Source organism: Rhinoderma darwinii, chromosome 1 (genome assembly GCF_050947455.1).
Source record: "Rhinoderma darwinii isolate aRhiDar2 chromosome 1, aRhiDar2.hap1, whole genome shotgun sequence".
Taxonomy (NCBI): Eukaryota; Metazoa; Chordata; class Amphibia; order Anura; family Rhinodermatidae; genus Rhinoderma; species Rhinoderma darwinii.
The window spans coordinates 630,773,603-630,798,841 of NC_134687.1; the positions used below are offsets into that span (position 1 = coordinate 630,773,603).

At 42.5% G+C, this 25,239-nt stretch overlaps 1 protein-coding gene across 1 annotated transcript in view; it reads right to left on the bottom strand.

The window, feature by feature from the left end:
• The window catches only part of LOC142665169 (uncharacterized), a 54,549-nt gene extending 30,342 nt beyond the window's left edge, over positions 1 to 24,207 (bottom strand). The window contains exons 1-4 of the mRNA XM_075844782.1: positions 23,717 to 24,207; positions 6,104 to 6,258; positions 4,032 to 4,217; positions 3,824 to 3,947 (exon numbers count right to left, since the gene is read on the bottom strand). Of these exons, the coding sequence (XP_075700897.1) occupies positions 3,824 to 3,947; positions 4,032 to 4,217; positions 6,104 to 6,181 (388 nt within the window). The 5' untranslated portion in view covers positions 6,182 to 6,258; positions 23,717 to 24,207. The remainder of the gene's footprint in view (positions 1 to 3,823; positions 3,948 to 4,031; positions 4,218 to 6,103; positions 6,259 to 23,716) is intronic.
• Positions 24,208 to 25,239: the final 1,032 nt, after the last annotated feature.

Below are 25,239 nucleotides of genomic sequence, written 5' to 3' on the forward strand. Positions count from 1 at the left end.
GAAGCGATATGAAGGTGAGTGTAAATGAGACATTAGAGGGTGAATACTGTGAGGAGGTTGAAACCTTGTGGGTGGAATTACAAAGGGAAGTAAACACTGAAAAAATTACTTTTGGTGTAATCTATAGACCCCCCAATATAACTGAGGAGATGGAAGTTCAGCTATATAAACAGATGGAGCGGGCTGCACAGGCGGGTACTGTTGTGATAATGGGAGATTTTAATTTCCGGGATATTAATTGGTGTCATGGTTCGGCTTCAACTGCAAAGGGGAGACATTTCCTCAACCTGTTACAGGAAAATTTTATGGGCCAGTTTGTGGAAGACCCGACTAGAGGTGAAGCTCTGTTGGATCTGGTCATTTCTAATAATGCAGAGCTTGTTGGGAATGTCAATGTTCGTGAAAACCTCGGTAACAGTGATCATAATATAGTTACATTTTACCTATACTGTAAAAAACAAACGCAGGCTGGGAGGGCAAAAACATTTAATTTTAAGAAAGCCAATTTCCCCAGGATGAGGGCTGCAATTCAGGATATAGACTGGGAAGAACTAATGTCAAATAATGGGACAAATGATAAATGGGAGATTTTCAAATCTACTTTGGGTAATTATAGTGCAAAATGTATTCCTACAGGTAACAAGTATAAACTACTAAAATTAAACCCCACATGGCTTACACCTTCTGTGAAAGGGGCAATACATGACAAAAAAAGGGCATTTAAAAAATACAAATCTGAGGGTACAGCTGTAGCCTTTGTAAAATATAAAGAGCTTAATAAAATCTGTAAAAATGTAATAAAATCAGCAAAAATACAAAATGAAAGGCAGGTGGCCAAGGATAGTAAAACAAATCCTAAAAAATTCTTCAAGCATATAAATGCAAAAAAGCCAAGGTCTGAACATGTAGGACCCCTAGATAATGGTAATGGGGAGTTGGTCACAGGGGATCAAGAGAAGGCAGAGTTACTAAATGGGTTCTTCCGCTCTGTATATACAACAGAAGAAGGAGCAGCTGATGTAGCCGGTGCCAGTGCTGTTAATATATCAGTTGATATACTGAATTGGATGAATGTAGATATGGTCCAAGCTAAATTAAATAAAATAAATGTACACAAGGCCCCGGGGCCAGATGGGTTACACCCTAGAGTTCTTAAAGAGCTTAGTTCAGTTATTTCTGTCCCCCTCTTCATAATATTTAGAGAGTCTCTCATGAGTGGTATAGTGCCAAGGGACTGGCGCAGGGCAAATGTGGTGCCTATTTTCAAAAAGGGCACTAGGTCTTCGCCGGGTAATTATAGACCAGTAAGCTTAACATCAATTGTGGGGAAAATGTTTGAGGGGCTATTGAGGGACTATATACAGAATTATGTGACAATAAATAGTATTATAAGTGACAGCCAGCACGGTTTTACAAAGGACAGAAGCTGTCAAACCAACCTGATTTGTTTTTATGAAGAGGTAAGCAGAAGTCTAGACAGAGGGGCCGCTGTGGATTTAGTGTTTTTGGACTTTGCAAAGGCATTTGACACTGTCCCTCATAGACATCTAATGGGTAAATTAAGGACTATAGGTTTAGAAAGTATAGTTTGTAATTGGATTGAGAATTGGCTCAAGGACCGTATCCAGAGAGTTGTGGTCAATGATTCCTACTCTGAATGGTCCCCAGTTATAAGTGGTGTCCCCAGGGTTCAGTGCTGGGACCACTATTATTCAACTTATTTATTAATGATATAGAGGATGGGATTAATAGCACTATTTCTATTTTTGCAGATGACACCAAGCTATGTAATATAGTTCAGACTATGGAAGATGTTTGTGAATTGCAGGCAGATTTAAACAAACTAAGTGTTTGGGCGTCCACTTGGCAAATGAAGTTTAATGTAGATAAATGTAAAGTTATGCATCTGGGTACCAACAACCTGCAAGCATCATATGTCCTAGGGGGAGCTACACTGGGGGAGTCAATTGTTGAGAAGGATCTGGGTGTACTTGTAAATCATAAACTAAATTTCAGCATGCAGTGTCAATCAGCTGCTTCAAAGGCCAGCAAAATATTGTCGTGTATCAAAAGAAGCATGGACTCGCGGGACAGGGAGGTAATATTACCACTTTACAAAGCATTAGTGAGGCATCATCTAGAATATGCAGTTCAGTTCTGGGCTCCAGTTCATAGAAAGGATGCCCTGGAGTTGGAAAAAATACAAAGAAGAGCAACGAAGCTAATAAGGGGCATGGAGAATCTAAGTTATGAGGAAAGATTAAAAGAACTAAACCTATTTAGCCTTGAAAAAAGACGACTAAGGGGGGACATGATTAACTTATATAAATATATGAATGGCGCATACAAAAAATATGGTGAAATCCTGTTCCATGTAAAACCCCCTCAAAAAACAAGGGGGCACTCCCTCCGTCTGGAGAAAAAAAAGGTTCAACCTGCAGAGGCGACAAGCCTTCTTTACCGTGAGAACTGTGAATCTATGGAATAGTCACCGCAGGAGCCGTTACAGCAGGGACAGTAGATGGCTTTAAAAAAGGCTTAGATAATTTCCTAGAACAAAAAAATATTAACTGCTATGTGTAGAAATTTTTTACTTCCCCTTTCCCATCCCTTGGTTGAACTTGATGGACATGTGTCTTTTTTCAACCGTACAAACTATGTAACTATGTAATAAAAGGTGTACATAGACTTTAAGAACTTTAAGAACCGAACCATTTTTGGCTTTAATCACGTACCGCTGCAGCCAGTTTTGACCTATTTAAAAGAACTATTTCTCAAATCCTATGTGTCACTTTAAGGGTATGTGCACACAAGGCGGATAAGTTGCAGATTTTCTGCAATGGATTTGATTGCAGAAAATCTGTAGATTATTAGAGTAGCAGCAATGTAGATGAGATTTCAACAAATCTCATCCACATGCTGTGGGAAAAATACACAGAAAAGAAGTGCGGTGCAAATTCTCAATCTGCAGCATGTCAATATCTTTTGTGAAAACGCTGCGAAATTTTCACACAGAAAATCCAGAGGGACGTTCTGCATTGTTTACGCCGTGTGTGGACGTACCATAAGTGGGAATAAGCCTTTTCTTATCCAAGTAATTCTGAGATAGTTTTTTCAGAACACATTGTACTTTATATTAGTGGTAAATTTTGCTCCATACATTCTGTGTTACTTAGTTAAGAAGTTTGAAAAAAGACCAAAGTCCATCAAGTCCGACCTATAATCCTACCGTGTTGATCTAGAGGAAGACAAAACCCTCCATGAGGTGGATGACAATGGTCTCATTAGTGGAAAAACTCCTCCCCGACTCCAAAACTGGAAATCACAATAAATCCCTGGATCAACGTCCCATCTCCGAAATCTAGTACCCATAACTAGAGTACCTCCGGTTACACTGACATTATATAGAAAACTATTATAGTGTAGGTGTGTGCCAATAATCATCCTTCTAAATGACTTGTATTACCATGTTTACTTCTAACTACAGCACGGACTGCCCATAGTCCGCACTGCCGGCTGCTTATAACTCTGCATTAGGGGACAGAGCGTCCTGCTCGTCTCCATGGCTCCCGTATCCAGAACGGCCGCCAGCGGTGTACAATGTAATGTGACCTCTAATGCAGAGTTATGAGGAGCCGGCAGCGCGAAACGTAGGGATCTAATATGATTTGAAAAGAGTCGAAATTGTGGGGCTCCTACATTACACATAATTTTACACACATGTATATGTACTGCACATGACGTTAGTAAGACTTCTACATGGCCGCCAGTCTAGCCTGTGCCCACAGTAATGCAAAACATATATATAACTGTCTCTTCGTACCTTGTGATGTGCGGGGTTGGTAGTTTTCCAACATGACCTCCTCGTACAGATCCTTGTGTCCTTCTAGATACTCCCACTCCTCCATGGAGAAATGGACAGTGACATCCTGACGCCTTATAGGAACCTGACACACACAATGATACAGTCATTACCCAGACACCTCCAGTGCTGTTACTATATAATTTCCCAGCATTCCCAGCAGTGTCACCTCTCCAGTCAGCAGCTCAGTCATCTTGTAGATCAATTCTAAGATCTTCTTCTTATTGTTCTTCCCATGTGTCTGGGAGTGAGGGGGAGACTCTGTGATGGAGCTCTGACTGCTGCTCCATCCTCTTGACTCATGGATGATGGGAGTCGTACAGTCACCTGATATCTTCTTCACGATTGTGTACTCCTGTATATGGGAGAGACTCTTAGAGAACTGAACACAGTATCCCCCCTCAGTAGAAAGAGGGAGATTGTGACCCCGCTGTATAGAGCTCTAGTGACCCCACATCTGTAAGGCGACCTCACCTACAAAAAGGCATTGAGAAAATAGAACGAGGCCAAAGACGACTACAAGACTGGTGGAAGGTCTGAAGAATTAAACTTCTCAGGAGTGACTTAAAGAGTCTCTGTCACCACATTATAAGTGCCCTGTCTCCTACATAAGGAGATGGGCGCTATAATGTAGGTGACAGTAATGCTTTTTATTTAAAAAAACAATCTATTTTCACCCCTTTATTAGCGATTTTATATTTATGCTAATGTGTTGCTTAATGCCCAAGTGGGCGTGTTTTTACTTTAGACCAAGTGGGCGTTGTACAGAGGAGTGTATGACGCTGACCAATCAGTGTCATGCACTCCTCTCCATTCATTTACTCAGCTTATAGGGATCCTGCTAGATCCTTATGTGCTGTCTTATACTAACACATTAACAATACTGAAGTGTTTAGACAGTGAATAGACATTCCACGGGATGTCTATTCACAATCTCTGCACTTCGTTACTCTGTCTGTGGTAGTTACAGCAGAGGACGCGTAATCTCGCGAGATTACGCGGTAAATGACAGGGTACAACGAGATCACGCTTCCTCTGCTGTAACTACCACAGACAGAGTAACGAAGTGCAGAGATTGCGAATAGACATCCCGTGGAATGTCTATTCACTGTCTAAACACTTCAGGATCTAGCAGGATCCCTATGCTTTGCCTAAATGAATGGAGAGGAGTGCATGATGCTGATTGGTCAGCGTCATACACTCCCCTGTACAACACCCACTTGGTCTAAAGTAAAAATACGCCCACTTGGGCATTAAGCAACTCATTAGCATAAATCTAAAATCGCTAATAAAGGGGTGAAAATAGATCGTTTTTTTAAATAAAAAGCATTACAGTCACCTACATTATAGCGCCGATCTCCTTATATAGAAGACAGGGCGCTTATAATGTGGTGACACAGCCTCTTTAACTATTCAAACGACAGGGAAATATAGCTGCGTGATGGCCATTCTTTTTAACGGCCGTCACACGGCTGCATTGAAATCAATGCATGTCTATGTGGCTATTCACATGGCCGTTTTTTTTAACGGACCGTGAGGATGGCCTGGGAAAAAATAGGACTCAAGTCTATGAGGAATCAATGAAAACGGGTCCCGCACAGGTGCAAATCGGTCGTGAAAAACGGCCTATTTGACACCCGGTCGTCTGAACAAAGCCTTAAAGAATGTCATTTGTATATCTTGGAGGAAAGAAGGGACATGATGGAAACCTTTAAATATGTTACAGGAGGGAAGAAACTAAACACAAGAACAAGGGGCACAATCTGACATTAGTGGGGGGGATCAGAAGCAATGTCAGAAAATATTATTATACTGAAAAAGTAGTAGATGCTCGGAGCAAAACTCTAGCATATGTGGTTGGAAAATCAGCAGTAAGTGAATGTAAACCTGCCGGGGAGAAACATAGATCTATCCTAAAAGAAAACAACAATAAATAATATTGGGGGCGAATAGATGGACCGACTATGTGCTCTCCTCCTGCCGTCATCTTCTATGTTTCTATATAGATATCATCCTCATCCTCCTGGTTCCTTGTTATTCTCCTTGCTCTACAACATTACTATTGCTGCATTGGTGACAGGACACATAACTGACCATATTGGTGGCTGATCTTCAGCTTCTTGACGTCACTTGGAAGGTCTGGACGCTGTTATACAGGACACTGGATTCTTCCTATTACTTCCTATTATGTATTGTCCCTTCCCTATGTGTGACTTGCTCTATAAATTTAGAAAAGTTTACCTCTCCGCTCAACAGGTAGATGATCTCCAAGGTGAAGTTTAATATTCTTCTACTCATCTCATTCCTGTCCTTGTCCATCGTTGGTGGGTAATTCAGGAGAAGGAAAGTTGCGGAGGAGAAGATGAGAAAACTGGAGGATCTAGTACTGCAGACGTCTTTATGAAGGAAGGAGAAGATGGAAATCATACAGGGGACAACATCATGTGTGACATACAGAACCTCACTTATTGATCATTGAGAGAAACATCTTCTCATAGCCGACACCCCATGGCTAAGGGGGTATTCCCAACACGGACATTTCTCCCCAGGATAAGCCAGAAATGTCTGATAGACATGTTTCTGGACCTCCTATACAAGTGAATGGAGAGAGCCGTGCACATGTGTGGTCACCTCTCCATTTATTCTCCCCCTGGGTGCAGTCATCACCTCACCAGGCGGGTCGGGGGACTCCTGTTTTCTACATAGAGGTGGGACCCCCATACATCAGATCTTTATCCCCGCCCCCCCGACAATGAAGACCTGACTCCCTGAGACATGGTGGATACTGGGGAGACATTGCTGACATCTCACAAGACATGGTGCACACTGTGCAGTCAGTGTTTGATATGAACTGTGAGGTTCTGCAGCAGCTGAGGTGACATTATATATAAAGGGAATATGCACTGTGATCTCTTATGTTATAGAACAGGTGGAGCGGAGCGATTTATTGTTTTGTGGAATAAGATTCTGTATAAACTCGTATTTTAGTAATTTAACCCTTTAATGCATAGGACATTTACAGCTCATGAGTTGTTCATATGCCATAGGGAAGACTTGACACCCTGCTGCAAAGGCTGGAAACCTGAAAGAAATACGATTACGGACGTTTAACCCCCTTTGATACTGCAATCAATAGCGACTGAGGCACCTAAGTGTTTTACTATGGATTTTTTTTAACTATAAATAATTGTTATCGTCCCAATAATAATGACTTCTTTCAGCGTGAAGTTTAAGGAGTTCAGAAACATTATAGTAAAGTGTCTTCACATTTGCGGTCAGGACTGGATGACATTATTCAGGATGTAAGAGTTATTCCAGAGAGACCCCAACACGAGGGCAACGTCAACCCCCGAGTTTATGTGAGAGTGAAATACGGAGTCATACTTGTCTCACCACTGAAGGTTATTCCCACCGTGGTCATAAAAAGCCGATCCTGGAATTATAACAAAGCTACAAATAGTTCTTCGTCTTGTACAGATAACGGGGTGTCACTAGTAAGACAGATATAGATTATAACACATCACGTCATTTATCTCATCCGCTCTCTACAATGTCAGGTTCAATATGTCAGATGTACAACATTAATGGTGCGAATTCATAAACCCCTTCTAGATACTAATAAGAAAGACGCCAGTAATCCAACAGCCATGTCCAAAAGCGGCCATCCCCATGACAACACTGAACGTCATGGTGCAGGGAAAGAAGCATGGAGCGGGTTTACAGGCTGAGCCTGCTCCCTATGCTGCAAGTAGGACTGGGCGATTTCGCCCCCCAAAAAAATAATCAATATTTTGTTCAACCCTATAGATGATTTTCGATTTAAATCTCGATTTTCTTATTTTTAGGAGTAATTAAGGAATTACTGTGAATGCATTTCCCTTATCTAAAAAAATACCAAAACACAATTCTTTTACATAAGGGAATTGCGGGCACAGTTATCCCATAATATATACGGATTATCGGGATTGTCCCTTTTATAAGGGAGTGTGATCCCACATAGCATCTAAGGGACAATCCTATAGCTGTGCCTGCAATTCTCTTATGTAAAATAATTGTGTCTTGGTATTTTTTTCGATAAGGGAAGTGCATCTCCATCAATTCCTTAATGACTCCGTCCAAGCAGGTGAAAAAACCCAAAAGTATCTACAAAAGTAACTATTTGTATATGAGACAGTCTCTCTCCTCTCTGTATATCCGACAGGAGAGAGACTGTCTAATGTAAATAAAGAAGAGAAGGAAACGCTGAGACCGTCTCTCTCCTCTGTTTATATTAGACAGTCTCTATCTCAGTCTCCAGGGTGTGGGTTCTTCCTCCTTGTCCTTCATACTTACCTGGCTGCAGTGTCTCCTCCTCCTCCTCTTCCTGGCTCTTTTTTTCCCCCTTTAGAGCCCACAGGATCCAGTATCTGTTCTTGGGTTCCTTATCCGCTCGTCTTCCCCTCAGTAGATAAGATACAGGGCCAGACAGCAATGGTTGTTTAGCGTGGTGACGAGGTGGTGTATTACAGCTGACACCTCGCACTAAGGCCTTATTAACACGAACGTGTCCGTTTTGCGTGCGTAAGAAACGCAGCATTTTTCCTGCGTTGAAGTTTCGCGTGGCATCCGTGTGCGGTGCGCGTCTGCGTTTTTTACGCACGTAAGTCATACGTTTTTTACGTCAGCAAAATAAAAAACTGAAGGAGAAATATCACGGGAGTAAAGCATATATATCCACTGGGATTTCTTTATTCTTGCGGACTAGCTGCCTGAGTTGGTGAACTGCTTCACGAAGCTCCAATTGTTATGTATGCTCCAATTTCTTATTTGTTCTGTGTATTGTTTAGTTATGTAAGTTAGGCAGATATGCAAAGTTATGTAACAATGTTTACAGGAATACCCGACATGTGGGGTTAAAGGAAGGGAAGGATAGAGGAGATAGAGGAGATGAAGGAGGGCTGATAGCCCATGGGGAATAACTTCCAAGATCAAACCTAGTTTGCTGGGAAGCATTCACTATCACATGTTCATTTATACATTTTTTGTAATGTTTATTATTATGGCAATGCATTACTGTATGATTTGTGTTTTTTGTTGTGGTGAAAAAATTCAATAAAAATATGTTTAAAAAAAAAAAACTGAAGGAGGTGTTTTATTTTTTTCCCCATCATTTCTTTAGCAACTGGTGCATGAAAAACACGGACAGCACTCGGATGACGTCCGTGTGCTGTCCGTTTTTTTGACGCACCCATTGGCTTTAATGGGTACGTGATGCGCAAAAAACGCACAAGAATAGGACATGCAGTGAGTTTCATGCAGCGGACACACGATGCGTGGAAAACACTGAATGTCTGCATGGCCCCATAGAATTGCATAGGTTCGTGTGACGTCCGATGTTTTAACACGCGTAACACGGACGTGAAATACGGTCGTGCGAATAAGGCCTAACGGCAAGAAACAGATAACTCAGATTCTGGCCATTTAAAGAGGCTCTGTCACCAGATTTTGCAACCCCTATCTCCTATAAGTAACGTTTTTTGTTTTTTTTAAAACGAGCATTTTTGGCCAAGTTATGACCATTTTTATATTTATGTAAATGAGGCTTTCTAAAGTACAACTGGGCGTGTTTAAAGTTAAAGTACATCTGGGCGTTTTTACTTCTTTTACTAGCTCGGCGTTGTGAATAGAAGTATCATCCACTTCTCTTCACAACGCCCAGCTTCTGGCAGTGCAGATACACAGCGTGTTCTCGAGAGATCACGCTGTGACGTCACTCACTTCCTGCCCCAGGTCCTGCATCATGTCGGACGAGCGAGGACACATCGGCACCAGATGATTCTGCAGCAGCATCGGCGTTTGCAGGTAAGTCGATGTAGCTACTTACCTGCAAACGCTGATGCTGCTGCAGAATCAACTGTAGCCTCTGGTGCCGATGTGTCCTCGCTCGTCCGACCCGGTACATACAGCTGTTCTGTATTCTGCATGGAGAGCAGCTGTATGTACCGCTAAATCCTGTTCCCGTCAGGTCCGCAGGACTGATGGGTTCAGCGACAGTGGGTTCATAACTCACATGTGATAAATTACAGGTGGATCCGCTGACACTGAGCCCGTCAGATCCGCGAAAGAAACTGCTGCTCTGTATAGAGAATACAGAACAGCTGTATCTCAAAAAGTAAAAATAATTTATAATAAAAAACAATTAAAAAAGTAACACCAAACACACTGACTGACCTGTTTATTTAAAAAAAAAAAACAAAAAAAGCCCCTCAAAGAGCTTTTAAGCTTAATCACGATATAGTGAGATACATTAGTATAAGGGTAAGGCCCCATGCACACAACCGTAAAAACGCCCGTAATTGCGGGCCGTAATTAAGGCCCGTAATTGCGGGCACATAGACTTCTATTGGCCACGGGTACCTTCCCATTTGCTTACGGGAAGGTGCCCGGGCCGTTGAAAAATATAGAACATGTCCTATTTCAGGCCGTAATTACGTGTTGCTCGGCGACATCAGGGGATTCCCGTCTGCAGGCTCATGCCTGATTTTAATTTTTCAATAATTAGAAACATTACAAATCTATATTGTGAGCGCCGCGCATGATACTCATTGTCCAGCGGTAGTCACTGTCCAGGGTGCTGAAAGAGTTAAACGATCAGTGATGGATAGAGAGGAGCTGCACTGATAGACTAACTCTTTAAGCACCCTGGAAAGTGACTACTGCTGGACAGTGAGTACCATGCGCGGCGCTCACAATATAGATTTCTTATGTTTCCTTCAAAAACCCGCTGCAGCGGTCACATGGACTGCCACGTCATCCAGGGAGGTCGGACTGGATGTCAAAAGAGGGACGCGTCACCAAGACAACGGCCAGGGTACGTATGAACTTAATTTTCTTTCTATCGCTGTGTTCCGCTGCAGAAACTCTGCCCGAAAGGGCTGCCCTTTCTCTCTATCCAGCACTGATAGAGAGAAGAGGCTGCCGATCAGAGCTGGATAGAGAAGGGGCTGCCGATTAGTGCAGTGCAATATTTCTCTCTATGTGTAAAGAGAAGCAAAGAAAACGGGTCTGTAAATACGGGTGGAATACGGGTGACAACGGACCCGTATTTAAAGGCACGGGTCTGTAAATACGGGTTAAAAACGTGTGACAAAGGACCAGTATTTACAGGAGGGAAAAAATACGGTCGTATGCATGTGGCCTAAATTCACACGTAGCGAAAATAAATAATAAATAAAGGATTTAGTGGTGGAAAATCCGCAGTATAATACAGTAGCAGCAGAGTGGATGAGATTTGAACAAAAAAATAAAAACGCTCAGAAATTGACCTTCAGTGTTTTGTTTTTTTACACTGCAGCATGTCAATTGTATTTACGTAAATTCTGCTTATTTGTTGCGGGTTTTCCCCATTGTATTCAATGGGGCGGTGAAACTTGTGACAAATAGCAGATGTTGTGTTTTTGGCGGCGGAAAAAGCTGCAATTCCGCCCAAAAAAAAACAAAAACATATACAGTAACAATAATTATTATTTATATAGCGCCAACATATTCCGCTGCACTTTACAGTTCAGGGGGTACATTGTACAGACAAAATCAGACAATAAATATTGACAAAACTAATTTACAATTCAAACAAGAGGAGAGAGTGCCCTGATTGCAAGAGCTTACAATCTATGAAGAAATAAGGAAGAGACAAAGTGTAAAAAATGCTTAAAGGGGTTTTCCCACAAGGGACATTTATGATATATCCACAGGATATGTCATAAATGTCAGATAGATGTAGTTCCCACCTCTGGGGCCCGGACCTATCTCCAGAACGGAGCCCCCTAAACCCCGTTCTACCTCTGTGTGTGTCGGCTGATTTCCGACCATGAAGGTGAAAACACGCTGTTATTGTAAGCCCCATATAACTGAATGGTAGTTACGGAAACAGCGTAGCTCGCATGCTATGCTGCTTTCGTAACTGCTGCTATTTACTACTATGGGAGTTACGGAAACAGCCTAGCTCAGCGAGCTATGCTGTTTTCGTAACTCCCGACCATAAATTCAGGAAGTGGACGGAAGTCAGTGATAGCAGACACAGCTAGAATGGGGTTTAAGGGGCCCCATTCTAGAGATAGGTGCGGGTCCCAGAGGTGAAATCCACATCTATCTGACATTTATGACATATCACGTGGATATGTCCTAAATGTCCCTCGTGAGAAAACCCCTTTAAGTACATTATCCATATGGGGTAGTACACATAAAGCTGCATGAGCCGGTGACCAGCCAGTGACAGTGTATGACAGACATGAAGTGCATTAGGGTGCAAGGAGTGTGGGGGATACTGCTGAATGAAGGGGCCTCATTACTAATGTAAAGGGGGGCCAGGGAAAGGAATTAGATTAGGGAATGTTATAGGCCTGTCTAAAAAGATGTGTTTTCAGGGCAAGACTGTGGATATCGGGAATTAATCTGATTGTCTGTGGTAGCGCATTCCAGAGGACTGGCGCAGCCCGAGAAAAATCTCGGAGACGGGAGTGGGAGGTTCGGATTATGGTGGATGTTAATCTGAGGTCGTTGGCAGAACGTAAAGCACGAGTAGGGTGGTAGACAGAGATGAGGGAGGAGATGTAAGGAGGTGCAGCACTGTGGAGAGCTTTGTGGGTGAGAGTAATAAGTTTTGAATTTAATTCTGAAGGGTGTGGGCAACCAGTGCAGTGACTGGCACAGGGTAGAGGCGTTGGTGTAGAGGTTGGTCAGAAAGATGAGCCTGGCTGCTGCATTACGGATAGATTGGAGAGGGGAGAGTTTAGTGAGTGGAAGACCAATTAGTAATGAGTTACAGTAGTTAAAGAGGCTCTGTCACCAGATTTTCAAACCCCTATCTCCTATTGCAGCAGATCGGCGCTGCAATGTAGATTACAGGAAAGTTTTTTTTTTTTCAAAAACGAGAATTTTTGGCCAAGTTATGACCATTTTTATATTTATGCAAATGAGCCTTTCTTAAGTACAACTGGGCGTGTTTAAAGTTATGTCCAAGTGGGCGTGTATTGTGTGTGTACATCTGGGCGTTTTTACTTGTTTTACTAGCTGGGCGTTGTGAATGGAAGTGTATGATGCTGACGAATCAGCATCATCCACTTCTATTCACAACGCCCAGCTTCTGGCAGTGCACAGACACACAGCGTGTCCTCGCTCATCCGACGCGATGAAGTTCCTGTGGGAGGAAGTGAGTGACGTCACAGCGTGACTCATTTGCATAAATATAAAAATGGTCATAACTTGGCCAAAAATGCTCGTTTTTGAAAAAAAAAAAAACGTTACTGTAATCTACATTGCAGCGCCGATCTGCTGCAATAGGAGATAGGGGTTTGAAAATCTGGTGACAGAGCCTCTTTAAAGGGTTATTCCCAAGTTGAGTCCAAATTTTTTTTTTAGACATTCTAAGCAGGAAATAATTTTTAAAACATTTGTTGTTTACATTTTTTAAAAATTCATTTCCTAAGTACCTTTTTTTTTACACTTGATAACTCAGCAAGTGCTGGTTATCTTTTCAAAAAAGGGGCGTGAGCGGCTCGATGTCAATCAAGCCGCTCTGCTCTGCAGTGTGCGAGCTCCCGACGTTGCTAGATACTGTAGTTCTAGCAACATCGGGAGAATGTTCGTCTCAAGCGGGCATGGTAAGCCCGCTTCAGACGAACTTACCGTGAATGTCATCTACACTACACTCCACTCACCCCGTTTCGGCAACCAACGTCTTCCCTCTCCCCCCCCCACCCTGTCACTACATGTAATATTTGTAGACGCCGCACCGGTGCTGCATCAGCACCCGGGCGAACAACAAAAAATTTATTTAAAAAAATAAACTCACCTAAGACGTTCCTACGGAGCTCTGAACGGTCCCGTCACTTGCCATCTTCCTTCTACTTGGCGCCGCTCGCATTCATAGTAACAATGCGTTGTGGTGCAGATGACGTAATCATATCAGGCACACGTGATTACGTCATCTGCGCCCACCGCTCTGTTATTGTGAATGGGAGCAGTAAGAAGAAAAGTGACGGGACCGTTCAAATCTTCGTGGGAACGTCTTAGGTGAGTTTATTTATGTATGTTTGCATGTATGTATGTTGTCATTTATGTATGTTGTCATGTATGTGCATGTATGTATGTTTGCATTTAGGTATGTTGTCATGTATGTATGTTTTCATTTATGTATGTGTATATATGTTGTCATGTATGTATTTATGTGTATGCATGTATGTATGTTGTCATGTATGTATGTGTATATATGTTTGCATGTATGTATGTATGTTGTCATGTATGTATGTATATATGTGCATGTATGTTGGCATGTATGTATATATGTGCATGTTTGTATGTATATTTGCATGTATATATGTGCATGTATGTATGTATGTATATATGTGAATGTATGAATGTTTGCATGTATGTATGTATGTATGTTTGCATGTATGTTGGCATGTATGTATATATGTGCATGTTTGTATGTATATTTGCATGTACAGTGAAGGAAATAAGTATTTGATCCCTTGCTGATTTTGTAAGTTTGCCCACTGTCAAAGAAATGAGCAGTCTAGAATTTTTAGGCTAGGTTAATTTTACCAGTGAGAGATAGATTATATTTAAAAAAAAAACGAAAATCACATTGTCAAAATTATATATATTTATTTGCATTGTGCACAGAGAAATAAGTATTTGATCCCTTTGGCAAACAAGACTTAATACTTGGTGGCAAAACCCTTGTTGGCAAACACAGCAGTCAGACATTTTTTTGTTGTTGAGGATGAGGTTTGCACACATGTTAGATGGAATTTTGGCCCACTCCTCTTTGCAGATTATCTGTAAATCATTAAGATTTCGAGGCTGTCGCTTGGCAACTCGGATCTTCAGCTCCCTCCATAAGTTTTCGATGGGATTAAGGTCTGGAGACTGGCTAGGCCACTCCATGACCTTAATGTGCTTCTTTTTGAGACACTCCTTTGTTGCCTTGGCTGTATGTTTCGGGTCATTGTCGTGCTGGTAGACCCAGCCACGAGCCATTTTTAATGTCCTGGTGGAGGGAAGGAGGTTGTCACTCAGGATTTGACGGTACATGGCTCCATCCATTCTCCCATTGATGCGGTGAAGTAGTCCTGTGCCCTTAGCAGAGAAACACCCCCAAAACATAATGTTTCCACCTCCATGCTTGACAGTGGGGACGGTGTTCTGTGGGTCATAGGCAGCATTTCTCTTCCTCCAAACACGGCGAGTTGAGTTAATGCCAAAGAGCTCAATTTTAGTCTCATCTGACCACAGCACCTTCTCCCAATCACTCTCAGAATCATCCAGATGTTCATTTGCGAACTTCAGATGGGCCTGTACATGTGCCTTCTTGAGCAGGGGGACCTTGCGGGCACTGCAGGATTTTAATCCATTACGGCGTAATGTGTTACCAATGGTTTTCTTGGTGACTGTGGTCCCAGCTGCCTTGAGATCATTAACATGTTCCCCCCTTGTAGTTTTCGGCTGAGTTCTCACGTTCCTCAGGATTAAGGATACCCCACGAGGTGAGATTTTGCATGGAGCCCCAGATCGATGTCGATTGACAGTCATTTTGTATGTCTTCCATTTTCTTACTATTGCACCAACACAAACAGAGAAAATGGGACATAGATATCATCAAAACCACAAAAAAGGCCATACTTACTAGGTAAGTGGGTGGGTGAAAACCCGTTCCCATCAGGATGCAGACGGGTCAAAGAATGCTGCAGAAGGAGTGTGCATTAAATAGTGATAGCCCCTCCCACTAGTCTTGAGGGGAGTGGCGAACTAAGTGCTCAAAGGTGTGCGATAAATGAGTGTCAGTGTAGTGCTAGGGTGTGAATGGATGGTAAAAAATAAATAGGTATGTATGAAAGTGTCAGAACTGTGTAATAATAATAAATAAATGTGATGAATAGGGGTCAGTGCTGTGAATAGTACATGGGGTGTCAGTACTATGTGTAATACGTGGAGGGATAATGTGCTGGTCGTCAGGCATGGCGTATCTTGCCGAATAACAGCCTATTTGTAACGCCGCTAGTGTTAGCTAAAGCGGGCTGCTCTGCATTCCAAACCAAACGCCAGCACATCATGCCCTCCCAGCATATAAGACCCGGCTGCGTCCTGAAAAAAAGTGTAGTATACGTAGTAAGAAATATCCATGAAACATGGGGTATTAGTTGTTATTTTGGCCAGGATTTTAATCCATTACGGCGTAATGTGTTACCAATGGTTTTCTTGGTGACTGTGGTCCCAGCTGCCTTGAGATCATTAACAAGTTCCCCCCGTGTAGTTTTCGGCTGAGCTCTCACCTTCCTCAGGATCAAGGATACCCCACGAGGTGAGATTTTGCATGGAGCCCCAGATCGATGTCGATTGACAGTCATTTTGTATGTCTTCCATTTTCTTACTATTGCACCAACAGTTGTCTCCTTCTCACCCAGCGTCTTACTTATGGTTTTGTAGCCCATTCCAGCCTTGTGCAGGTCTATGATCTTGTTTCCTGACATCCTTAGAAAGCTCTTGGGTCTTGCCCATGTTGTAGAGGTTAGAGTCAGACTGATTAATTGAGTCTGTGGACAGGAGTCTTTTATACAGGTGACCATGTAAGACAGCTGTCTTTAATGCAGACACCAAGTTGATTTGGAGCGTGTAACTGGTCTGGAGGAGGCTGAACTCTTAATGGTTGGTAGGGGATCAAATACTTATTTCTCTGTGCACAATGCAAATAAATATATATCATTTTGACTATGTGATTTTTTTTTTATATAATCTATCTCTAACTGGTAAAATTAACCTAGCCTAAAAATTCTAGACTGCTCATGTCTTTGACAGTGGGCAAACTTACAAAATCAGCAAGGGATCAAATACTTATTTCCTTCACTGTATATATGTGCATGTATGTTTGTATGAATGTATGTATGTATGTATATATGTGCATGTATGTATGTTTGCATGTATTTATTTTTGAATGTATGTTTATATATATATATATGTGCATGTATGTAATTATGTTTGCATGTATTTATGTTTGCATGTATATTTGTGCATGCTTGTATGTATGTTTTCATGTGTGTATGTATATATGATAGTTTGCATGAATGTATGTATATGTGTGTGTATGTATGTATATGTGTGTACGTTTGCATGTATGTATATTTGCATGAATATATGTGCATGCTTTATATATATATATATATATGTATGTATGTATGTTTGCATATGTCTGTATGGCCATGTATGATACTGTCTGCTGGCGCCCTGTATCTAAGTCAACTTCGCGGCAGGCTTCTATACATGGTATAACAGTCAGTATCACACATTAAACTGAATCTAAGCCTACGACATGTTTTATTTCATTTTTTATTTTTCTTACAGGTTTGGTGTTTGGACTACGTCGGTTTCGAGGACTACTTATATGACGTTTTTTTTTTCTACAATAAAATGGTTAAAGGAACAGTGTCATCACAAATATTTTATTTATATGTTAAAGATGTTAGTGCCTTAATATAAACGTTTATTTTCATTTGTGTGTTTGTGTTTTACTGTTTCTTATTTTTACACTTTTTCTTCCCTATGGGGGCTGCCATTTTTTGTTCCATTTCTGTGTGTGTCGATTAACGACACACACAGACATGGAATACGGCAGCCACAGTCCCATAGGGACTGCGAACGGCTCCCGTCCCATTGACTGCCGTGTACGGCGTCTGTGTGGGAACTGCGCATGCGCCGCTCCCACACAGTCCTATTCGAAATTGGCGCCGTCCGGCGCCATTTTCCTGTGGACCGGAAGTCGCGGCCGGACAGTAATATTACTACTTCCGGTCGCGGCTTCCGGACAAGTGCACATGGAACAGCGGCAGCAAAGGGAGCGGACGGGCCGCGGCGGCAGGAGCAGGTAAGCGATTTCAATGTATGTTAGTGTTTGTGTGTGTTTACTACTGCATGTAAACCTACTACACTGTGGGTTACCTCAAAAAATGGCGACACACAGTGTAGGAGGTTAAACCTTTCAAACCCCTCGTTTATCCCGGCACTAGCCAGGATAAAGGAGGGGGGGGATGCTGAGCGCTCACTAGAGCGATAGCTTTTAACCCAATGTTGCAATGCTGCAATTTTGGGAACTAGCTCCAAACAGCTCCATCTAGTGACCAAAAATGGGTAGTATTATAAATTTGAAAAAATTTATAATATTTCCTGGCTCGCGAAAAAAATAAAAAAAATTTGATCAATGTTTTATCACCCACACACTAAATGTTTAAATTTTAAAAAAAAAACATGTTTTTGGGGCGACACCATGCCTTTAATGAGGGTTGTGTTGGGGGTGCTTTATTTATTTCAATAAAATATTTTATCTATATTACATAGTTACATAGTTACATAGTTACATAGTTACATAGTTACATAGTTAGTACGGCTGAAAAAAGACACATGTCCATCTTTTCTTTTCAAATTTTATTACTACCACTTTAGTAATGGCCGCTGTCTGAGTGACAACATCCATTACTAAGGCGAGGGTTAGTGTTAGCCGGTGCAGAGGCTAACATTAACCACCATTATTACCCCGGTACCCACCACCACCAGGGGTGCCGGGAAGAGCCAGGTACGATCCAGTACCCGACTATCTGTTGTGATGGTCGGGCTCTGGGGCGGCCGCAGGCTGGTATCATGAGGCCGGGAAGGGCCAAAATCAGTGGACCTTCCCACCCTTGTAATGCTAGGCTGCTGTGTTGTATCTGGCTGGTTATAAAAGTGGGGGGGACCCCACGTCATTTTTTATTATTATTTATTTATTAATTTATTTTTTTAAAAGACATGGGGTTCCACCCAATTTATCATAACCAGCCACATACAACACAGTGTTATTAGCCTGGGAATGGATAAAACCAGTGTCCCTTCCCACCCATGTAATGCCAGACTGCTGCGGCCTTGTATATGGCTGGTTATTAAAAATGTGGGGGACCCGTCTATTGTTAAATTTGTTAAATTCAAAAAAAAAAAAAGACGGGGGGGGGGGTCCCCCCCCATTTTTATAACCAGCCCGATACAACACAGCAGCAGCCTAGCATTACAAGGGTGGGAAGGTCCACTGTTTTTGGCCCTTCCCAGCCTCATAATACCAGCCTACGGCCGCCCCAGTACCCGACCATCACAACATATGGTCGGGTACTGGATCGTACCAAGCTCTTCCCGGCACCCCTGGTGGTGGTGGGTACCGGGGTAATAATGGGTGGTTAGTGCTAGCCTCTGCACCAGCTAACACTAAGTACCGCCTTAATAATGGACGCCGTCAATCAGCCAACTGCCATTATCTAGGCACTAATAAAGTAAAAAAAAAAACACAAAGACAATTCTTTTTTATTGAAATAAGAAATCCCCAACAAAACCCTCGTTAACCATTTTATTAAAATTTGAAAAAACCTAGATCTACGCAGTAGTCCAACGAATCGAAGATGTAGTCCAATCGGTACATCAAAATCTGCAACAACATAAAAAAACAGTTATCAATGTGAACAATACCAATACTTCTACTCACATATATACACAAACACAACAAGATATACACGAACTCACACATATACAAACAAAAACACACACACACACAGTTATACACAAACAACAAGATATACACAAACACACACACATATACACGAACTAACACATATACACAAACACATATACAAATAAAAACACACATACCCAAACACACACATATACACAAACACACACACACATATACACAAACAGACCCATATATACACAAACACACACACATAAACACACACATACACAAACACACATATACAAAAACAACATATGCACAAACACATATGCACAAATAAACCCATATATACACACACACACACACACACACACACACACACATATACAAAAACACACACATCTACACACAAACATATGCACAAATAAACCCATATATACACACACAAACATCTACACAAATACACCCATATATACACACACATATACACAAACACACCCATATATACACAAACACGCATAAACACACACACACACACATATAAAAACAAAAACAGACAAAGACACATACCCAAACACAAACACACACATATATATACATACCGTGCGACTGGTGTCTCGCCTGGTGTCTCGTCCTGCATCTACGGCGCATGCGCCGAGATGCGCGTTCACAAGATAAATGACATCCTCTCCTCGAGAAGGAGAGGATGTTATTACGCATGCGCGGCCACCGCTAAAGGTAAATAGCGGTGGCCGGGAACCTAGACAACGCGCAAGATACAAAGAGGGACCGACCTGGACTTCAATCAAGAATCGCAGGAAAACGACATTGCTGGACGACGGACAGGTAATTAGAAAACTTCTTATTTTTACATGGGGGAGCTTCCTAGCTACATTTATCAACTTGGGAATAACCCTTTAAGACGAGAGTGAATCAGAGCAACAATGAGAGTTTTGGCTGTTTCCACAGTAAGAAAAGGTCGGATTCTGGAAGTGTTTTTAAAGAGGCCCTGTCACCACATTATAAGTGCCCTATCTTGAACATAATGTGATCGGCGCTCTAATGTAGATTACAGCAGTGTCTTTTGTTTAGAAAAGCTACCATTTTTGAGGGAGTTATGATCTATTTTAGCTTTATGCTATTGACTTTCTTAATGGACAACTGGGCGTTTTACTTTTTGACCAAGTGGGCGTTGTGGACAGAAGTGTATGACGCTGACCAATCAGCGTCATACACTTCTCTCCATTCATTTACACAGCACATAGTAATCTTAACTAGATCACTATGTGCAGCCACATACACACACACTAACGTTACTCAAGTGTCCTGACAGTGAATATACATTACCTCCAGCCAGGACGTGATGTCTATTCGAAATCCTGACACTTCGTAAACGTTTGTGTGAGATTTAGAGCAAAGCAAGCGTAATCTCGCGAGATTACGCTTTAAACGGTCATTTAAAACGAGATTACGCTTGCCTTGCTGTAAATATCACACAGACGCTACAGAAGTGTCAGGATTGTGAAAAGACATCACGTCCTGGCTGGTGGTAATGTATATTCACTGTCAGGACACTTGAGTAACGTTAATGTGTGTGTAAGTGGCTGCACATAGTGATCTAGTTAAGATTACTATCTGCTGGCCAACAAGGTACAAAATAATGTCTATAGTTCTGAACGGGTACCTGAGGCAATGTAGACAGTGGCAGGAGTACGACTTGGCTTTCACAGCAGGTGACGCCGCGGCTGCAGCGGGAAGACACGACTTGACTTTCACAGCAGGAACGATAGCACGGGAGACAGGGTACAGGCAGCAGGAACGGGTAACACTGGGAACTGGAAAACACTGGGAGACCTTTAGCAAGATAAACTAGGGTATACAACAACGCTCAGGCAAGGAACCAGTGGGCAGGACCCCTTATTATAGTCCAGCAGCCATTTGGGCTGATAATTGATGTTAGGCAGCGGGACGCGTACTGGCCCTTTAAGGCCGTGCACGCGCGGGCGCGCGCGCCCTGTGGGGAACAGTCCGAGGACCCGGAAGAGAGTGCCGGCGTGTCCCTGGAGGGAGCGGACGCCGAGAAGAGACACGTCCATGGCCGGGATCGTCAAGGGGTAAGTCAGAACGACGACCCCCGGCCATAGACATAACAGTGTATGACGCTAATTGGTCACTAATTGGTCAGCGTCATACACTTCTCTCCACAACTGCCCACTTGGTCAAAAAGTAAAATGCCCAGTTGTCCATTAAGAAAGTCATTAGCATAAAGCTAAAATAGATCATAACTGCGTAAAAAATGATCGTTTTTCTAAATAAAAAACACTGCTGTAATCTACATTACAGCGCCGATCACATCATGTACAAGATAGGCCACTTATAATGTGGTGACAGAGACTCTTTAAGGTGAAAGTGACAGGAGCGTGCAAGGGATTGAATGTGAGGCGTAATGGTAAGATCGGAGTCAAAACTAACCCCGAGACAGCGGGCATGCTGCCTAGCAGTTATGGTGGTGCCACACACTGAGGTGGAGATACAATCACAGGCTATATCGGTCACATGAGATAAAACGTCATCCCAGGAGGTCGGGCTGCAGAATGGCGAAGGGACACGTCGTCCATTGCTACGTAAGTTTTAATCTTTTTTTTTTTGACAAGCGGTTTTCTGCAGAGGACATTCTGGTCGAAAAACTGTACCACAATTTGGTGGTTTTTCCACCGGAATTCGCTGCTGTGAGCTTTTACGCAGCGTATCTGCCCTGTGTGTATTGTACCAGTGATCTAATTATCACTAGCTCAAGCCCCCTAGGGGAGTAATACAAGTTGTTAAAAGTAGTCAAATACGGTTTTTAGCTATGTATAAAAATTAAAGAAAAACCTTTTTCTTAGGCCTCATACACACGACCGTAATTACAACCCGAAATAACGGGCCCATAGACTTCTGTTGGCCACGGGTACCTTCCCGTTTTCTCACGGGAAGGTGCACGTGCCGTTAAAAAGATAGAACATGTTCTATTTTTTCATTTTACGGGCCGTGCTGCTATACTTTATAATGGGAGCACGGCTCGGAAAAACGGCCGGCTGCACGTGGCCGGCCTTGCTCGTAATTACGAGTCGTAATTACGAGCACGGTCGTGTGCATGAGGCCTTAGTTTTTCTCTAAAGTAACAAAAAAACAAAATAATAAACATAACTAGTATCACCGTATCTGTAAAAGTCAGAACAACTACAATATAACATTATTTACCTGTACGGTGAACGCTGTAGAGAAAAAAAAAAGCTAGAATCGCTGTTTTTTGGTCACCTTAGCCCTAAAAAAATATTTTAAAAAAAAGTCATCAAAAATTACAGCTTGCCCCACGAAAAACAAGCCCTCACTCCATTCCAACGAAGGAAAAATAAAAAAAATCTGGCTCTGAGAATTTGGTGGCACAAATAAAAAAAATTTTACCGATTAGTTTTTTCTTTGTAAGTGTCGTACATCATGAAAAACGATAGAAATTTGGTATCGCCGTAAGCGTATTGACCCACAAAATACAGGAAAAAAAATTGTTTTTCCCGCACTGTGAACGCTATAAAAGAAACCGAAAAAACACTGCATTTTTTTTCCCATTTCACCCCACAAAGAAGTTTACAGTTAATTATGTGATACTTCATATGAAGCCCTGAAAAACTACAACTCGTCCTGAAAAATATAATTCTTCACGCCGACAGAAAAAAAAAAAGTTATAGCACTGAGAAGACGGAGAGGGAAAAACTAAAACAGAAAATGGCCTGGTCCTTAAGGGGTTAACCTGCGGTGTGGATTATAAACGCGCAGGATATCGGATTTATATGGCGAATTCGCTGCGCATTTGTTGCAGAATTTCCCCATTAAATTCAATGGGAAAATCAAGTTCTGCCACAAACGTCATTGTTCCCAGAATCCTCTGCGGCTACACCGCGTGTTCACAGCAACGCTGCAGGTTACACATTTATAAAGAAAAAAAGAAGGCGTCATGTGACTCCTGCAGCCAATCACAGACTAGAGAGGTCACATGTCATTATAGGGGTCACCTGGACACAGAGCAGCCGGAAGAGCAGGGACGTGTTGCTATGGTAACGCTCGGAGAGGTCTTGTTGGATTTTTCTAGTAGACATTCCAGCGGAATATTCGGCCGGATTTCCTTGCGTGTTGTGGGTCGTATTCGCTACGTGTGAACATCCCCTTAAACCGCACGGTGACCGACATTAACAGAAAATGTATAAAAGTTAATGAATAAGTTGTATGTACCTAATAATATGTCATTACAAAATACGACTCGTCCCACAAAGCATCAGACCCATACAAAGAAATAACTAGAAATAACAACTTACGGCTCTCTGAAGTTTCTGCAGTATAGAGGCCGGCACAGAAGGCGTTAAATCCCGGCTCAGTCTGGGTTTAGGAGTCCAGTGGGCGGGGTCACTCAATGATTGACAGCTCTCTGTATACACACTCATACAGGGATGGATGATAACAGAGAGAACAACTGACCAGCGATGCTCTCTACCTCTTTACGGCAATAGCTGAAGGACCTGTGACGAGATCAAGATCACGTGACCGGCGCAGGAGGGGCGGAGCGTATTGGCGGAGAGGATAAGTGGTGGAGGGAAAAAAAAATTGTGACGCTATCAAGATCACGTGACCGGTGCGTCGGGGGCGGGGATTAGAAGTGGAAAGACTGAGCGAGGACTAATGATGATGAGCACGTGACATAAGGGGTCATGAGGATCATGTGACCGGTGCAGGAGTAGTCGGAGCTAAGCAGTGCAAAATATAATAATTTGTGGCTAAAAGACCTGCGATGACGTCACCACCATGTGATCGGGGCAGGAGGGGCCGAGCTTATCAGTGGAGAGAAGGGTTAGATGAAGGACCTGTGACGTGATCACTTGACGTGAGGGGGCGGGGCTCCTGCGCTGTGTGAAGTGATGATGATCACGTGACATGAGGGGCGGGGCTCCTGTGCTGTGGAGAAGCGATTGATTTAGTGTTTAATTCTATAGATTGTCAGCAATTGTGTGAGAGCTGGAGCCAGGGGAATGCTGGGAGTTGTAGTCCTCTGATATCCCATAATAACAGCCTGAACATGCTGGGAGTTGTAGTTCTCTCCTCATACCCCTCCCTGTAATGTCCTCTGATATCACATAATAACAGCCTGGACATGCTGGGAGTCGTAGTTCTCTCCTTTTATACCCCTCTCTGGAATTATATCACATAACAGTCTGGACATCTTGGGAGTTGCAGTTCTTTCCTCTTAAACTCTTCCCTGTAATGTCCTCTTGTATAAAAAAAACAGCCAGAACATGCTGAGGGTTGTAGTTCTCACCTCTTATACCCCTCCCTGTAATGTCCTCTTATATCCCATAATAACAGCCTGGTCATGCTGAGAGTTGTAGTTCTCTCCTAATACATTCTTCCAGTTATTATATCACATAATAACAGTCTGGACATGCTGGGGGTTGTAGTTCTCTCCTTTTATATCCCCCTCTCTGTAATGATATCACATAATAACATGGACATCCTGGGAGCTGTAGTTCTTTCCTCTTAAACTTAATGTAATGTCCTCTGATATCACATAATAACAGTCTGGACATGCTGGGAGTTGTAGTCGTCCCCTCTTATACCTCCTCCCTGTAATGTCCTCTGATATCCCATAATAATAGCCTGGACATACTGGGAGTTGTGGTTCTCTCCTCTAATACATTCTTCCAGTAATGATATCACATAATCACAGCCTGGACATGCTGGGAGTTGTAGTTCTCTCTTATACCCCTCCCTGTAATGTCCTCTTATATCCCATAATAACAGCCTGGACATGCTGGGAGTTGTGGTTCTCTCCTCTAATACATTCTTC